Source organism: Saccostrea echinata, unplaced genomic scaffold (genome assembly GCF_033153115.1).
Source record: "Saccostrea echinata isolate AGI-Se365-2 ecotype Australia unplaced genomic scaffold, CSIRO_AGI_Sech_v1 ptg000019l, whole genome shotgun sequence".
Classification (NCBI taxonomy): domain Eukaryota; kingdom Metazoa; phylum Mollusca; class Bivalvia; order Ostreida; family Ostreidae; genus Saccostrea; species Saccostrea echinata.
The window spans coordinates 3,903,370-3,921,551 of NW_026889768.1; the positions used below are offsets into that span (position 1 = coordinate 3,903,370).

At 32.4% G+C, this 18,182-nt stretch overlaps 1 protein-coding gene across 1 annotated transcript in view; it reads right to left on the reverse strand.

The window, feature by feature from the left end:
- Positions 1-14,427, reverse strand: part of LOC133189683 (neurogenic locus notch homolog protein 1-like) — a 33,453-nt gene extending 19,026 nt beyond the window's left edge. The window contains exons 1-3 of the mRNA XM_061325082.1: positions 14,322-14,427; positions 4,076-4,189; positions 1,847-1,960 (exon numbers count right to left, since the gene is read on the reverse strand). Of these exons, the coding sequence (XP_061181066.1) occupies positions 1,847-1,960; positions 4,076-4,189; positions 14,322-14,427 (334 nt within the window). The remainder of the gene's footprint in view (positions 1-1,846; positions 1,961-4,075; positions 4,190-14,321) is intronic.
- Between the last annotated feature and the right edge of the window lie 3,755 nt (positions 14,428-18,182).

The following is an 18,182-nucleotide window of genomic DNA, read 5'->3' on the forward strand; positions in this document are numbered from 1 at the left end:
CAGTAGTTAATTATATATATTTTTTGACAAAAAGTATATGAGACCTGTAAGTTTAAAATAGAAAAACAAGTAGCCCCCATATCATATAATTAGCGGTGATGTTTAGTACAATTCTCTTTTCTGCTTAAACTTTCAGTAAGGCGTGATATTCTCGGCGATACACAATTAGCGTCTCTCAGATGGTTACCTAGATTCTCATTGGTTAAGAAATTAATAACATTAGCAACTTTAGATTGTTGTTAACAAACAATGAGTTGACATAAGCCACACCTTTTTACTGTCAGAAACGATGTAATAGGTTCCTTGCGTCACTCGTTGACGTCTGACTCATTTTTATCCCACGTGTATTTCACCCGTGAATGAAAAGAAGTGTAAATTTCAGTATTGATGAGCTAAGCTTGCAATCAATGAGAATCTAGGTCACTATTTGAGAGACGCTAATTATGTATAGCCGAGAATGTCACACCTTACTGAAAGTTCAAGCAGAAAAGAGAATTGTACTATTCACGGAGTTTCCTGTGTTTTCTTACCTGTAAATTTTGTTGATAAATTATATTTTTGAAAAAAAAATCACATCATGAAAATTGAAAATTAGCGTTATTATAAGTTTTTGAGGCATAATAAGGTTGACATTAATACGCTTCAACTCGACATTTAGATATATCGACGACGCATTGTCAATTAACAATGGATATTACCATTCTTATGTCGATACGATATATCCTTGTGAGCTTGAAATAAAAGATACCACAGAGTCTGGCACATCTGTTTCATATTTGGATATTTTACTTGAAAAAGACATTAATGGTAATCTAACAACCAAGGTTTATGATAAACGTGATGACTTTAACTTTTCAATCGTCAACTTCCCTTATGCAGCAATATACCTTCATCACCTGCATACGGGGTTTCTATCTCTCAGTTGATTCGAGAGCATGCTCTACGTATATACAATTTCTAAAACGAGGTAAATTATTGACAAACAAGTTGATGAAACAAGAATATCAGCAGTCTCGTTTAAAGTCACCATTTCATAAGTTCTATGGTCGATACAATGCTCTTGTCAGCAAATACAATTTATCATTGAGTCAAATGCTGACTGACGTTTTTCATTCTAACTGTTAGGCCATTATTTACACACTGAATTGTCGACGGATTTTCCCGTTATTTCCCGATCATGACAAGGAGGACACGGCGGGTGTGACCGGTCGGCAGGGGATGCTCATTCCTCCATGGCACCTGATCCCACCTCTGATGTTTTGGAGGTCCATGTTTGCTCTGCTCCTATTTTGTAATGTTCAATGGACTTTTGAGCTTGAATACTGTTCGTTATCTCCATATATTTCACTGCAAAAGTTTGTGCGTGAAGAGATGAATCTGATGACAAATATTGAAACAGAATCTCCATTAAATACTTTTAAAGTAATATGAATTTACTAATGCACTTGTTTTTTTTTTCTTATTGTGTTCCCTAAAGAAGTTTGGGTATTGCCTTACTCTGTGTCTTGCTATTATCTTTTTTTTCTACTTTCATCTCTGGTACTTTTTTTGAAACTGTTCCCGAAAACTACTCGTTCGATTGATATGAAACCATTTTAGGATGTTAGGCCTTGTATAAAAGCAAATTGTAATGATAACTAAAAGACCATGTTTCATAAGACAATAAATTCAAACTACATGTACTAGATATGTTAAAAATATTCACTATCTAGTTTTTGAATTATGTTTTCATTTCTAACGACTATGCTCAATGTACATGTAATATGTTCTAATTCTTTTAAGGTCATTTAAAGTTACCATTTCTTTCCATGAAATGGTTGAAACAACACAATGTACAAATTTTTACCGAGTTCACAGCGTGTTCCATGATACCCAGGTTGACAAGAACAAGTGTATCTGTTAATCAAATTGTGACATGTTCCTCTGTGCATGCATGGGTTACTGGCACACTCATTGATATCTACATGTCAAAAGAAATGAAATAAGCATTTATCCCTAAAAAACGACAATATTTTAACATTCTTTCCTTGATATTTCATACAATTTTTTAATCATGAGAAAATTCTGGGAAAAATGATCTTCTGAAGAAGTATTAAACACGTGTATTCGTTGCAAACACTGAAAAATAGTAAGTTAATATAAATACAGCATTTTATTTAATTTATTTTAATCTAAAAGAAAGCCCTTATATCCCTTATAACATTTCTAATTTCTACTACCCTTATAAATGCGTAATGTTTACAAACTCAAAATGGAATGGTTTGGATTTACCAACTGGTAAGGCTAGGACTGTCTCAAAATTCAATTATACTAGTACGTGTATATATTTGTATTGGATATATGATGTTCTCTATTTGATTTTATACATGTAGCACTAAGAAGTATCCATATAAAAATATTAGTTTTGTGCTTTCTTTCCAGAACATTTGCAATCAAAGGCGAATTGTATGTCATCACATCAACTTAGAAAAGGTGTCTTGTTGTCTGGTTTTGCCGCATAAGCATGCTAAACTTTGTGAACAAGTAAATCTGTTAATCATATTGTTACAGGGTTCTCTGTGCAATCAAGGGTTTCTTCTATAATTGTTTTAAACTACATTATGATTTAAAATATTTATGTGTATATTATAAATGATCATCATTATCCGTGTACGAAATCAATGTATTCCAATAATATTATTTGGTGGATGTTATCCAAAGGAATGAATGTTAGAAAATGATAGAAAAACGAATTTGCCACAGAGGCTCTAAAAAGAAGTTTTCACCATTTAAAGTAATTGTTACTTATTCTGAAACTAAGGATTTATGACAGATCGTTCTTTTCGTGTAAACTTAAATTATTTCTTTTGTACTTCTGGGAACAAAAATGCAAATTTAATGTTAGCCCCCAAGCAATGAAAAGTGTTATAATGATTAATTCGATCTTTATTAAGTAGCATAGTGCTGAGATAATGTCTGTTTTTTTTTTTCTATTAGTGGGCTAATCTGTAATGTTTTAATTGTGTGTTATCATGACATTCTGTGATAATTTTACCTGAATAAAATGAAAAAAAATGAAATGATGCAAAGATAATAAACCCGATTTTTGTGATATAAAAAATTCATATTAAATTCATACTACTTGATTTGTTAAACATCATCAGTATTGCAATATTCACCATCATGTTTTCATTCCTAATGATTAAGTTTTATGTTATGTGTCTTCAAAAAGATTAATATATACTAAGTTACAATGTACATTTTCTGCTAAAGGTACTTTATGTGTAAATAGCGAGAAAACGTTGAAAAGTTTAGAGAAGACTTCCCTTTCGAAAAACTTTGTTAATCATACATTAGATAATATCCACAAATGTTGAATGTAATAGCATTTGCATACATCAGAATCTAGATTGAATCTTAATTGATTCCATTTTAGTTGCGAAAAAGGGAGAAAAGTACGGAAATAATGATGACCTAGAAAGAATTTGACCAAAAAAGAATTTGAATGGGTTTGATGAAAATGGATCCTTGAAATAATATTCCGCAGAAAAAGATTTGACTTGGTTGTAGCTTCAAAGAAAAAAATGTGAAGCGTTTCTAAGCGTTGTTTTATTTAATTTTTTTTAAATTCGAAAGAAGGATTTTTCTTCTGTTGAAATACCATTACAGTCGCATTGAATTTTTTTTTCTTTTTTTTTTTTTGATGACAAGGTTTTAATCGTGAAAAAATCAGAATTATTTCATGGAAATGCATTTTTTAAACAAGTTTTCTCTCACATTCTCTGTTAATAATTATTTCTCTAATATATAAACCCGCCGAAATATGGCTGAAATATTGCCGACTCGGCGTAAAACAACAATAATCAATCAATCAATCTAATATATAAAGTTGAATAATTTGATATCGAACTGTCCATTAATTGGATCATTATGCATCCAGAGAGATCATTATGCATCCAGAGAGTATGATTAATATATAAAATTAACTTTAAATTATTTCAAAGGGGGGGGGCGTCATTGAAGATTTTTTTTCATAACTTTGATGACCTTCTACACGTATAAATAGAAGACATAATACAATGTACAAATTTTTTACCGAGTTCACAACGTGTTCCATGATACCCGGGCCGACAAGAACAAGTATATCTGTTATGCAGATTGTGACATATTCCTCCACTGATGCATGGGTTACTGGCGCACTCATTGATATCTATATGTTAAAAGAAATAAAATAAACATTTTCAAATATTTACAGTTTTTTTAAGCCAACTATCAAATTGATTTGAATGCCATTTTGGTGTAGAGTCACACGTAGAAATATCCACGTAGAAACGTGTTGTGTTATTGTGACTTCACAATGACGCGACGGAAACTATATGTTATTGGTGTGTAAATCACACAGACTTGAAAGTAGGAAAATGTTGCTAGCGCTTAATGAAATATGACTACTTGACAAATCTGTTTGATTCACACTCCAGTAACACTCATAATACTTAAAAAAAATACTTTCCTTAAATACATTAGAAGTAAAATTTTTTCTCCATACTGAATACAGTCTAAACAAGGGGCCCAAGGGCCTTAACGGTCACCTGAGTATAATTCAACACTGTAAGAGATCCATAGAAATATAAAACAGAACTAGAGCAAAGCTCGTTGCAAAGCAACGAGTAGGTCCTCCGTCCTGTTTTGACCGGAAGTGACGTCAACAAGAGAAAGGAATGAGTTTTTGCCTCTCCAGTGACTTTAAAATTACAATTTTGCATCAAAACCTGCAAAATAAGCTATTTCAGGCTACTTCCGGTTTGACCGGAAGTGATGTTGAGGGATGATAAATTTGGTTGGACGCTTCTGGTTACATAAATGAACTAATAACATGTCCAAAACGGCAAAAATATGCATTTCTGACTACTTCCGTTTTGGCCGGAAGTAACGTTATTTGACGACTTTCGACAATCTTATTCACTTGTACATGTACTTGTCATTTTGAACAATTTTGCTTCTTTATGTATCACAAATTCTCAATAGTTTTAGAGATATTGAGAAAACACTTTCAGCCCCTGCAGATTCCTTATTTTGGGGGTCAGCCCTAATTGTTGATATAAAATGAAAGAGCTTGCCATTCTGCACAACTTTTGTTCTATATGTTTTAACAAAACATTTACAAGTAAAGAGATATTCATGAAAAAATGCTAAAAATTTTGATATTCTCAATAAGAATATTTTTGGAGCATACCAAGCGTCAAAGTGCGGCACTTCCGGGAAAAATGAACTACCTAGTACATATATTTATGAACATTGCTTTATCATTGTTGAAAATATCATGTTCCTATTTTAAGTGTTTGTTTTTTTTTAGAAAAAACGAGCGGACAAAGTGACCCTCTAAAAATCACCTAATCGCAGAAATCTCCTGACCGGAAGTGAGGTCATCAAAATAAAAAAATATATCTAGATTTTTTTTATTTTCTATCAGACCTGAAATTTTCCTGAAAATCAAACAACCCGTTTCCGATAACTCGCGTGCACAAAATCGGTAGGAAAAAAACAATAATAAAATTATGCCTGGACATGTTTTCTTTTTTTATTTCTCTGCAACTGACCTTGAACTTGCCAGAAAGACCTCTGATCAAGGTCATGACACAGCCTCCGTTCGTAAGCAATCTCTGTCTCAAGTAAGAGCTTCCAGTGATTTTCTATTACTAAATCATAGCATGAAATAGAATTTTTTTTTTCTGTCAGTATCCTTGAACTTGACGGAATAACCTTGGGTCGGTGTCAAGACAAGCCTTCAATCTCAAACAACCTCTGTTTAAAGAAAGAGGTTCTGGTGATTCCCCTTAGAAATTCATATCCCAGACAGGCATTTTACAACTTTTTCTGCCAGTGACCCTGAATTTGCTGAAATAACCTTATTTTAAGTCATCTAAAACAGGCGGACCATAAGCAATCTTTGTACCAAGTGCGAACATAAAAAAATTACAGCCTAGATCGTAATACAATTTTTTTGTCAAAGTCGAGCAAACATTTTTGTCACAAGCAATCTCTGTATCAAGTATGAGCTTCCAGTGATTCTCAATTACAAATAAATGGCTCTGACAAAACATTTATTCTTTCTCCACTGACCTTGAATTTGCTGGAATGACCTTGGATCAAGACCATGACACATCCTAGGATCATTGGCAATCTTTGTACCAAGTATGAGCTTCCAGTTCATCCAAAAAGTCATAGCCTGGGCAAACTTGGAGGGACAGACGGGCAGCTACACAAGCGGACAGACAGACGGACAATATTATTCCTAATCCCCCTCCCCCAGCCCAGTCACTTCGCTTGCGGGGGATATAAATTCCTATGTTAAATTTTGAATACCCATTCTGATTTGAAAAAAAAATTAAATCTTTACTATTTCAGGGAGATATTATAAGTATGTTTTCTCATTCCGGCCCACAGGTTTCTAGAGAATATTTTTTTTCAAATGACCTTTCCAATTTTTACTACTTATATTTCTTAATTATCTTCTGTTGGAAGAGAATGTGGTCATTCATTTGATCAACAACGTTTGGTTGATACTGACCCAGTGATTCTTGAAAAGATAAGAATGAGAAAAAAATTACAAGTAGCAGGTTTACAGCGACAACGTCGATTATGCTTACACCGGGAAAGCCAACATCGAAGTCAGAGAGCAAACAAATTGTGAGCAGAAAATCTTACTTAGCCTTTGGCATGAGAGATGGGGTACTGATTAAAAATTGAAATTATTTTTATATAGTCATTTTTTTTTACGATCGACGTTTTAACGCACCCCCCCCCCCCCAAAAAAAAAATGATTGAAAACTTCGCCTCTGAAGGGAAGCATTTTATCTATTTCCGGGGGGATATACGTTTACTGATGAGAGGAAATTTAATCAGCTATAAGTCCTATAATTATGAATGTTTGCTTCGGAATATTTGGTTACAATTACATAGCTTTTATATTTATTTATACACGTAAGTTAATGTCAGCTAAGAACTAAATTAACATCTGCTATAGACAAAACCAATAAATTTTTAGCTATTTAGGGTTATTGCAGCCCGGAGGACCGGGCTGCTCTATACATATAAGTTTAAGTGTTGGTATATGGGGATTGAGGTGGGAGAAGTTATTCAGAATTAAAGGTTTTCTAAACATTATAAAGATTGTTAATCAGAATGTTCTTTCCCTTCATAAATTACGAGATACACAATATATTTATTTCCATAAAGTGAACCTGTAAAAATATAAATGTTTTTCATATTTAATATATAAAGTTGCTTATCATTTACTATCGAAAAAATGACAGGTCCCTTTTTTTAGAACATCGAATTTTACTTATCACATAAAAACGTAAAAACGTACTTTACACAGTTCGTGGTTTATATTCTTAAAGTGAAAGACATTTTTGAAAATAGGTATGTGTCTGATTATATTTTATGCAGCCAACATTTACTTGAAGAATTGATAAAGTTTAAAAGGGTATCGTTTTTGTTCGATTTTCATCCGACTATAAGTTTTCAAAATATTCTTGACTATCGTCTCCATCATTTAGACGCATGCCTTTTTCACACATATCGAAGCGGTTTGATGATCAAGACTCATTTCCATTGTTTACTTTATTTATTTCCCGGGCGACAATTGATGGTTACATCAATGTTTTCTTGTCTACATATATAGATCTATTTGTAAGAACCACTTTTTATAAAACAAATTTTCGCCAATGATATACTGGCACTCTATTTAATTACCATTTTATTCGGATGTCGATCGACACATTTTTTTCAAAAACCCCGGAGTGCAAAATAAGCGAAACTGGCCAATGAAGATGTTTAAAAATCCTGATTCCGCAATCGCATCATCTCGGGCGTTTCCGTCAGAGGTCGGAAAAACAACCTCGAATGTTTTAACATTACCGGATGTTAAAATTTTATACAAGATGGAGCCGATTCCTATTTATTAAGGATAGACGGAGTTGAAAGTCCCTTCTAGCTAATTAGTATATTTTGGGTAATAACTTTACATTCAATAAACTTAAACTCAATACTCAACAGATAAAATATCTTCCCTCATTGAGCGAAGATCATTTAAAGTCATTTATTTCAAAGTTTGGAAAAAGGGGGGGGGGATCTACGTAATACAAGTTTTTTTTCCCGTTAGTTGGAAAGGCCCGAGAAGTTGCGAATGACTTATCCTGGTCTAAAAACACTTTGACAAACCCAAACCACGCAGTTTTATTCAGGACACGTGTACAGTGAAATGGAAAAAAGTATATTCAATCCAGTTAATTTGAGCAAAAAAATAGTCCGGCATTTTTTCAACCTCGTTCGGTTAATTTATTAATTTATCTTTTTTCCGTGAAGGAGGAAGGCATGGACGAAGGATTAAATAAAAATTATTTCCAGGTGTACAAAAGGATCCGTGCATGGACTTCATTTTAGTACTACATATTGTGATTGAAGTTGAAAATAATCAACAAATAGATTTACAGAATAGAGAGATTATGATTGGTATTGTAAATAAAATTAAGAAAATTGAACAATATTTGATACAGGAACTACCTGGTATATATGTACATGAGCAAGTGAGTCTCTCTCTCTCTCTCTCTCTCTCTCTCTCTCTCTCTCTCTCTCTCGTATTTTTTAAAACTAACCCAGAAAAGTAATGTACGTAAGTTACAAGTCAATTATTTGAAAGAAAATACTCAATTCTATACGGTTAACGATACAAATAGTTTTATAGTTTATGATACAAAGGCTGCATGCCGATTATGATTTTAATAATTGAAATGAAGTTGTCAAAGTGTATTAATTAAGAATGATAAATTTGTGATATTCAGTAGCTGCACTGAAGTTCACTGGTCTGAAAAAAAATGGGATTGATGACCAGAGACTCCGGTCCGTCAATAAATTATTTTTTTTTCGGAAAGCTACATGTACAGTTCTGCAGTTAGATATTCAAGTGATACTAAAATTTTCCCGGTGTGTACCTTTTCCGTCCCAATTGATATTTAAAAAAATATGTTATATGCATTCTGAAATTTACAGTTCTGGACACACGATATAGGCTTATTGTTATCTACATGTATAACCCGCTACCGATATTTAATCCCACAACAAAATTATGATGTTAGCATATTATACTTAAAAAAGATCATTTACGGGTTTTGAATTAATTATAAAAACAAAATTCATTGCTTTAAAATCTTGAGGTATTTTATTTAAACTTTATAAACCCTGTAATATAAATAGGCATAGTGCAACACAGAAGTCGCTTATGAAGTTCAAACCTTGGCCACGTGACGGAGTTACATATCAATGTTTAATCCATTTCATTGTTTACTTTTCAATAAATTAACGAATCATTTTTAAAGTAAGACTGGTCACTCTTATGATTCGGAAGATTCTCTTTAAAAGTTTAAAGTTGGTATAATCATGATAAAAACCTGTGATGAAAAAAATATGACTGGAAATATTTGTGTTGAAAACGGATTAATTTACTGTTTCAAAACGTAGAGAAAGCGCAAAGCTTGTGCGTTTAATAGTTAAATTAAAGTAACCGCAGATCTCTAGTCCATACGCAATGAATCACCAAATTAAAAGTAAATTTACACACGGTTGGGAAATAAATTGTTGGTAACGTTAAAACAATTGAAATATGGAGATAACGAACATTTAAAATTTAAGACGTATTAAATGCTTAGCGTTTTGTACTTAAATCAAATCTAAGATATTAAGATAATTTATTTGAAAGATTCAATTTACTTAAAGAAAATAATATTTTCCCGTAAGTCGTTGTGTTTGTAAATTAGATTTAGAACAACAATGTTTGATGACTGCGCAGTGGTTTACATGCACACTATGGACTGCTTTGACCACAAGCGATTGAAGGAATGGTTAATGGTTGCGTAATTGTAAACAAACACAAAACTTGGCTAGACGTTTTGAATTAAGGCTACATGTATCATGATCAAAATTAGAACAAAGATAAACCAACATAATCTCAAATATTTTTTATTAATAATTGTCCTTTAATTGTCGTGTTTACAAAATAGACTTAATACGCCGATTTTTATTTTGTTTACGACTGTGGGTCAATGGTTCACACGCGGTGGATCGCTTTAGATCTTCTCGGCCGCGCGTGATCGAGGGATGGGTTACGTAACGGTAAACAGAATAGAATCTGGGGTTCAGCTGAATGTAAGAATCACGCAGTTAATGATTGTGAATTATTTGACTCTTAAAAGTTTTTTCGCGTTTATATTGTTTGCTTTCATATTTAAACAAAGAAAAGATACTTGTATTTTTTTTCTGTTTCTCTCTCTTTCTCTCTTGGAAGGTTCTTTATTTTAAAACACAATAAAAGAGAAAGTTGTCACCGAATAATCTGAATAGGAACCAAAGAGCACGTTTAAAACCTAATTTAAAAAAAAATTAGGATACAGCGTTGAAAGATATATTATTTATGGCAAGTTTATTTCAGTTATACGCATAATGAGTTCTTCACTAGCCAAATGAAAACGCGTTCTTGTTTACGGGTCTAGCTTTTTTTCCCTACCATACACAAGACTCGAACAAAATAATATTTTCATGAGACAAAGAAGGTATAAAGGAACAACTTTTTATCGACAGTCATATCGAAATATTTTCTCGTTTTTGAGTTATAAGGCAAAAACTTTCAAGGGCCCCAGATCCCTAATTTAAGGGGCCAGCTCCTTTTTAGTGGTGTCAAATAAAAGGTAATTAAATTGTACACAACTTTTATTCTACATGTCTTAATAAAATATTTCTTATTTAAAAGATACAAAGGAAAACATGTGTCAATTTTTGCTATTTCATGCGTCCTAATTTTTGACCCCTATCTAGCGGCAGTTTGAACGCAGAAATCAAAAAACAAAAACCAATGTTCACAACTTCATTGCTTCTGTTTCTTATATTCAGTAATATTCATGTTCCAACTTTTGTAGTCTCGGAATATTTGTCTTGAAATTAAAGACCCTAAATTTTCACTTAAAGGGAAATAACTCGAAAGCGGAAGTGGATTTTGGAAAAATATTATATTATTCTGATAGAGTTTTGTAACGTCTATAAACTCTGAAATTTTGATTAAAATCCGTTGGGAAATAAGCAAGATATGAGGCATCAAACTTAACAAGTTGGAAAAAGAAGATAAAAATTTGGGCTGTAGCGGACGTTGATGTTTGGTATTTCGGGTAAAAATGAACATCCAAGTACAAATCTACATATGTTGCTCTATCATCACTGAAAATCTCACGTTCCTGTGTTAAGTGCTTTTCTTGAAAATGCCCGGACAAACTAACCCTCGAAAATCACCAAATCTCGAAAATCTCCGGACCGGAAGTGACGTCATCAAAATAAAAATATATATATCTAGATTTTTCAATTCTCTATCAGACCTGAAAGTTTCATGAAAATCGGGCGAGTCGTTTCCGAGAACTCGCGTGCACAAAATCGGTAGGAAAAAAAAAAACAATAATAAAAATAGTGGAAAAGAAACCTAAGAATAACAGTAAGGTCTTCCGCTGAAGTCGGAAGACCTTAATTAATTGATAGACGAAGCAATGTTTATTACCCAAGAATTTTAAAATTCTGGTAAAAATACCCTTATTTATTGTAACATGCTAGACCCGAGTGATCTCCTTTGGATCATGGTTTTCTTACAGGGATGATAATGAATGCAAATTATGCAAATACAATAGACACGTACCTATTGTGTAAGGTATTCAACAAATATAGATATGTTTTTGTCACTTGCCTAGTGCTACAATTCAGTACACACAGACTTGGGTATACTGTCACTAATTACAATAAGTCACCCTGTCTCTCTGTGATTCTTTGTTCACTTTGATAAAGCATAAAACAATCCAGTCTCTTGTCATCCATGACTCTCCTACCAGTGACAATAACTCATCTCATACTGTGTACAACTTTTGCTAAATATATAAAATAATCTTTATGTCAATCTTTGATATTGCTTTCCAAGCAAGAATCTGACTTTGAGCATGCTTTCCTCATTTAAACTGAACATTCATTTTTATTTTGTTTCTATATATAGAACATTCTTTCTTGTATTTTCATTCAATCAAATAACCTGTTAATTAAATAATATACAAGGATTTCTTGATGAACAATATCTAGCAAAAGGGAGTAATTCTCATTTGCTTCACTTATTACAATTGTGTGCTCTGTTTGCATCCTAGATACTCAGGAGCAAAGAAAAGGCCCATTTACTTATAAATATATTTAATATACTTACATTGATATTATAGCATTTAGTTTGTCTGTTTAATCCAAGGGGCAAAGGAGAAGATTCTAAAAGCATTAATTTATTTTCAGCATATAATAAACAAGCCCCCCCCCCCCCGAACTTCTGACCCAGGGGACATGAAATTCATAATTTTGGAAGAGGCACTCTTCCTCATCATAACTATTTACTTAGTTCATCGGCTTAATACCCAGAAGCAGAGAAGATTTTCAAAGAATTAATGCATCTTCACTAAATAATCATTATAACCTCATCCTAACACCAGAATCCCTGACCCAGTGGCCATGAAATTCACAATTTTGGAAGAGGCACTCTTGCTCATCATAACTATGTACTTACTTCATCGGCTAAGTATCCAGGAGCTGGGGGGATTTTTGAAGAATGAATGCATTTTCCCTACATAATCATTAGAGCCCCGCCATAACACCAGAACCCCCTGACCCTGGGGCCATGAAAATCACATTGTCAAAGTTGCACTCTTGCTCATCATAACTATGTACTTAATTCATCGGCTAAATCATTAGAGCCCCGTCCTAAACCCAGGGGCCATGAAATTCACAAAGAGGCACTCTTCCTCATCATAACTATGTACTTAGTTCAACGCCTTAATATTAAGGAACAGAGGAGAAGATATTCAAAGAACTAATTCATTTTCACTAAATAATCATTAGCCCCACCATAGCGCTAGAACCCCTGACCCTGGGGCCATGAATTATGCCAACAGTTTGACTGCTCAAAGGTCAAGTAGACTGTAACACTGTTAGTATTTCATAATTTTTATGACAGTGTAATGCTTAAAAGCATAGACCTACCTCTTAAATGTCAAAAAATGCTCTTTATCGGCACTATAAACTATTTTAAAAGTAGTTTAAAGGTCAAGATCAAGAATCACATTAGTTACCATGCTATTTTACAATAGTCAATAAATGTGTGCAAAATATCAAATCCATGCCCTTTACCGTTCTCGAAATATAAGATGTGAAAGACAAAGAGACAGACAAAGAGAAAGAGTGATAGACGCCGAGTAGAGTTATCCTTTAGGGTCTTTCTACTCTGCAGGCGACACAAAAATTGAATGATAGAAAAAGTAATAGTCACATAAGTACTTAAAAAGCATTGTTTCTTAGGATGATTCTAAATAAGCTAATTGCTATAATAAGATTTTAATTTTACGTGTAAAGGTGGTTTAACAACAATTTGGAAAAGCGTTGGTAATTTTAGTCCCTCTAAGGATGGTTTATTTATTCAGCATGCTATTTAAGGGAGTATTTTCCCCATAAGACTGTTCTAGAAGGAAAGAAAAATCTCGAGTTTTTATATTTCACTATGAAAATATCACTTTTGATATTTTCACTATGAAAATATCAATTTCATTCAAGGAATAATTAACGTATTATATTGTTTTAAATGAAGTAAAAATTTATACTAATATGTCTACCGAAGATTAATGCATATAATAAGTCATGGCTAGAATACTTCATGTAAAGCACGTATCTTTTTGAAAGACCTGGTACATGTACTCAAAGTTATCATTATAGAGGGAAACAATCTTTAGTACAATTTTTTTTTACCGAGTTCACAACGTGTTCCATGATACCCAGGCCGACAAGAACAAGTATATCTATTATGTAGATTGTGACATATTCCTCCATTGATGCATGGGTTACTGGCGCACTCATTGATATCTACGTTAAAACAAATTAAATGAACATATTTTAATTATTCATCACTGTAACGTATCTAAAAAAATAAAATTCCTTCAATGGAAATAGAAAAAGAAATTATATAAGAATCAATCCCGACTTTCAGGAAAGTTTTGAAGCAGAATTCGTAGGCATGTACACTCTTTTTTTTAACTTTAAGTATTATTTCAAATTCATTACATTTTAATTAGTTTCATTAATTTAGCTGTTTTGTTGATTCTGCTCATATGTTGAAGACATATTAAGTATTACAAATACAATGTGAAGTCTTTTCTGTAACGAGCATCCCTAATCTATCTATCTATCTATCTATCTATCTATCTATCTATCTATCTACCTGTAAAACTTACCTTGACACTCAACTTCGTAAGAACTAAGCAGTGTACAGTCACGGACTCTGGTAACACAATTATATCCTGCACCACAACTTCTTTCTTCACATCGTCTGTCTTTCATCCACTCACACTAGTAAAGTATTCATAGAATTTATTTTGCAAATTTGAGACATATATTTTTATTTTTTTTCCTAACCTGTTTTATTATTATAATATTTGTATTCTCATCAAGACTTCCAAGAAGTTAGGAAATTGACAGAAGCAAATCAGCATACTGTAGATTAACAGATTCAGTATCATTTAGCCAAAAACAGACAGTTTGGATAAAATATTAAAGTGCAATTTATTTTACAAAAACCTGGACATTTTTGACAAAAAGTTATTTCTTGTCACAATATGTATACAAACTATTGGTATAAACAAGACTCACCACACCCCTATGGTCATGAACAATATCAATCCATTCCCTTACTTCTTCGTATTCACAGGATCCAGATTCGCGGCATTCCTCATAGATATGATCATCACGCTTCGATCGTGGGCCTCTGTTTTTTAAAAATGTCGATGCCATCTCTTTTGATGTGATGAGATTTTCTAGGGACAAAAAATCTACAAAACAAAATTTCAGACATCATATTAGCTCAAGAAGCATTTAAGATAAATGCATGATTGGATGCAATAAAGTTGTTCTTAAACTGTTAAATACCTGTAGCTACTGACGTTAAAAAACTTGTAAAAAAAAAAAAGTAGAACAGGAAGATAAAATTCAAAGCAAATGAAATATAATACATATATATAAAAGCTAAAATTAAGCTTAAATATGTAAATATAAATATCCTGGTTCATATGTTGTCAAATATTACAAATAAGCTTTAATAGGATTTACACAATATTTCTCTTTTGAGACTGACAGATTTATTCTTAGTTCTTTAGTTTTATGTACGAAGATAGTTCCTTGTTGCCTTTTCAATCTAGATTGTCAGTAGGCAAATCAACCTTTTATATTGGTAAAGGATGACTTCACTTAACGATATATGGAATTTGCGACAAAATCAACTTTTAAAAAGAGAATTTTTTTTTAAATGGGAGGAATTGTCAATATATCAACTATAACGTTTTTAATTTCACTAATTAAAAGTTTGTATTTGCGAAGTGCTAATCCAATTTTCCGTTTCATAGACAGGGATCATCCCGATTTCTTGAATCTCCACACATTAATGAGGACGTCCATTTTAAACTGACTTATTCCGCTCTCAGCACATGTTTGTCTGTTGCTTTCAATTATACTAATAGATTAACAGACATTATTATTATTCACTGTGTGATTTCTTATCTTATGTTACTTTGTGAATACTAAATTTTGTCACGTGATATGTAAGGTAGCATGTATTTTGAATGCCATGTTCTTTTCAGAACTGAGCTACTAGGGAATTGTAATTGTTAGGCATTAATTTACGATCTTCTGTACAAAAGTTTATCTGCCTTTATTGTTGAAACCTTTGTAAATACGTACTGGATGCCACCCATTTCTACTCATGCATAGTTATCGGTATATATCTTCAGTCAAGTCTTGTAAGGGTAAATTCTTAATATTTGCAGAGCAGCGGGAAAAAACCCACTCAATCAATGTATTGTATCATAGTCTAAAATTATTTTGACATTCAAATTCTGTGTCCGAATTGAACAGGTAAAGTGTTCGAGAGGATAATGTTGATTATTTTGTTAGTAAACACTGTTCAAAGTAAATATATTATTGTGTTCCAGTTTCGGGAATTTAGGTCAAGTTCTCAATTTATCCTGCTGAAACCATTTATTTTCTTCATATCATTAGGGCGGAATGACTTCAACCTATGATTCCAGGACTTCTTTTTTCCGTTTTCTCAATAACCAGTAATGTCTTCTCCTCCCATTTGTGACCTTCAAGGTTGAAGTATATTTCCAAGTGGCTGAATGAGTGGGTTTTTGTTGTTGTTGTTTTTTTTTGTTTTGTTTTTTATTTTGTTTTTGTTGTTGTACCATAATATTTACATTTCCAAATATTTTTCCTTAGGATTCTTTGCAAAAAAAGTTCATGTTCTCATGAACTACCGTAAGATGAGTAAGAATATTTCTCTTGTGATCTGATTGAAGTAAAAAAAAAAATAGTGCAAACTTTTTTTCAAATATGATCGATGGATGACAAAAATATGTGGCAAGTCATCAGAAAAAATAATGTAAATAAAAGATATGAATTTAGTTTTTGAGAATTCATGTGGTACATGAACTGCAACGCTTCACGCCTGCATATTTATTATGAAGCAATAACGCGCATTATGAAATATGCCGGCGTTAAGCGTCGTAGTTCATGTCCTCATGAATTCTCAAAAATTAAATTCATCTTTGAATATTTACATTTCCAAATATTTTTCCTTAAGATTCTTTGCAAATTAGAAAAAGCTCGTGTTCTCATAAACTACCATGGGATGAGTAAGAATATTTCTATTGTAATGTGACCTAAGTAAAAAAAAAATGCAAACTTTTTTTTTCAAAAAATGATCGTTGAATGACAAAAATATGTGGCAAGTCATCAGAAAAATAATGTTAATAAAAGATATGAATTTAATTTTGGAGAATTCATGAGGTACATGAACTGCAACGCTTCACACCTGCATATTTATCATGAAGCGCTAACGCACTTCATGAAATATGCCGGCTTGAAGCGTAGTAGTTCATGTCCTCATGAATTCTCAAAAATTAAATTCATCTCTTAAAAAAAAAATTACTCCACTACTTAAAAACAGAAATCTTTATAAATGATTATTTTACATTTAAGTAGTTTATGTGAGTACATTTAGTATCTTAAATAGTATTTCTAGAATGTAAATGGTCAACTTTTGCATTTTAAGGTGTTCAACTTACTTACAAATGAAATAATTTGAAGTTTTGGTTCATATACTCTAGATACCCGATATAAATCAAACTTCATAAATTAGGCTTGTGTGGATCTTGTTTGGAGAAAAAGCATTAATATTACCAGAGTAAAACCTTTCAAATTGATCCCAGATTATTAATGAAAGTTACGTAAACAAAAGATACACAATATCAAAACTTTGTTTATTTCTTGTATTGTTTGTCCAGAGGTTTAACATATAACATATAAAATAATCTGTGTTGAAAATTCTGTAATTTAATTGAAGGAAAAGACAAAGTAATTGTGATTAATTACTTTTTAATGTAAATTACTCTATAGGGCTCACGGCGAGTGTGACCGGTCAACAGGGAATGCTTACTCCACATAGACACCTGATCCCACCTCTGGAATTTTCAGGGGTCCATGTTTGTGCTCTCTTTGCAGATTTGTATTGTTTGAAGTTTTTATGAGATCGATCACTGTTCGTTATCTTCACCCTTTTTCATATGTCTAAAAAATATATTCAGGGAAATATTAAATACGAGGGGTTACCAAAAAGTTCGTGGACTAGCGCCATAAAATTAAAACCGTTTTAGGTACATCAATGATTTTCAAAATATTTAGTAAGCATCATCTTTTCTATCTATAGAATAAACCACAATTCATAAGTTTTATTTTTTAATAAATTAGTTATGTTTTTATAAGCAATGGCATGTCCAGGCGGCGCAACCGCGAACATGACGTTTTTTCAACCTGAGTGTTACTAAGAAAAACTCTTTTGATATGAGCAATTGACATCCAAAAATTCCGTTAATTCAGGCATGTGATGGGACACCATTGTTCCGCAAAATGTGCAATTTTTACCCCATTCTGTACGTTCTATGAAATTTTATTGTATATTTTATAAGGAGTGTCTATACAATTAAGGGTTTGGAAATGACGTCAAAAAGGGGGGAGGGGTTTCTTTTTCCATCATTCTATAAAGT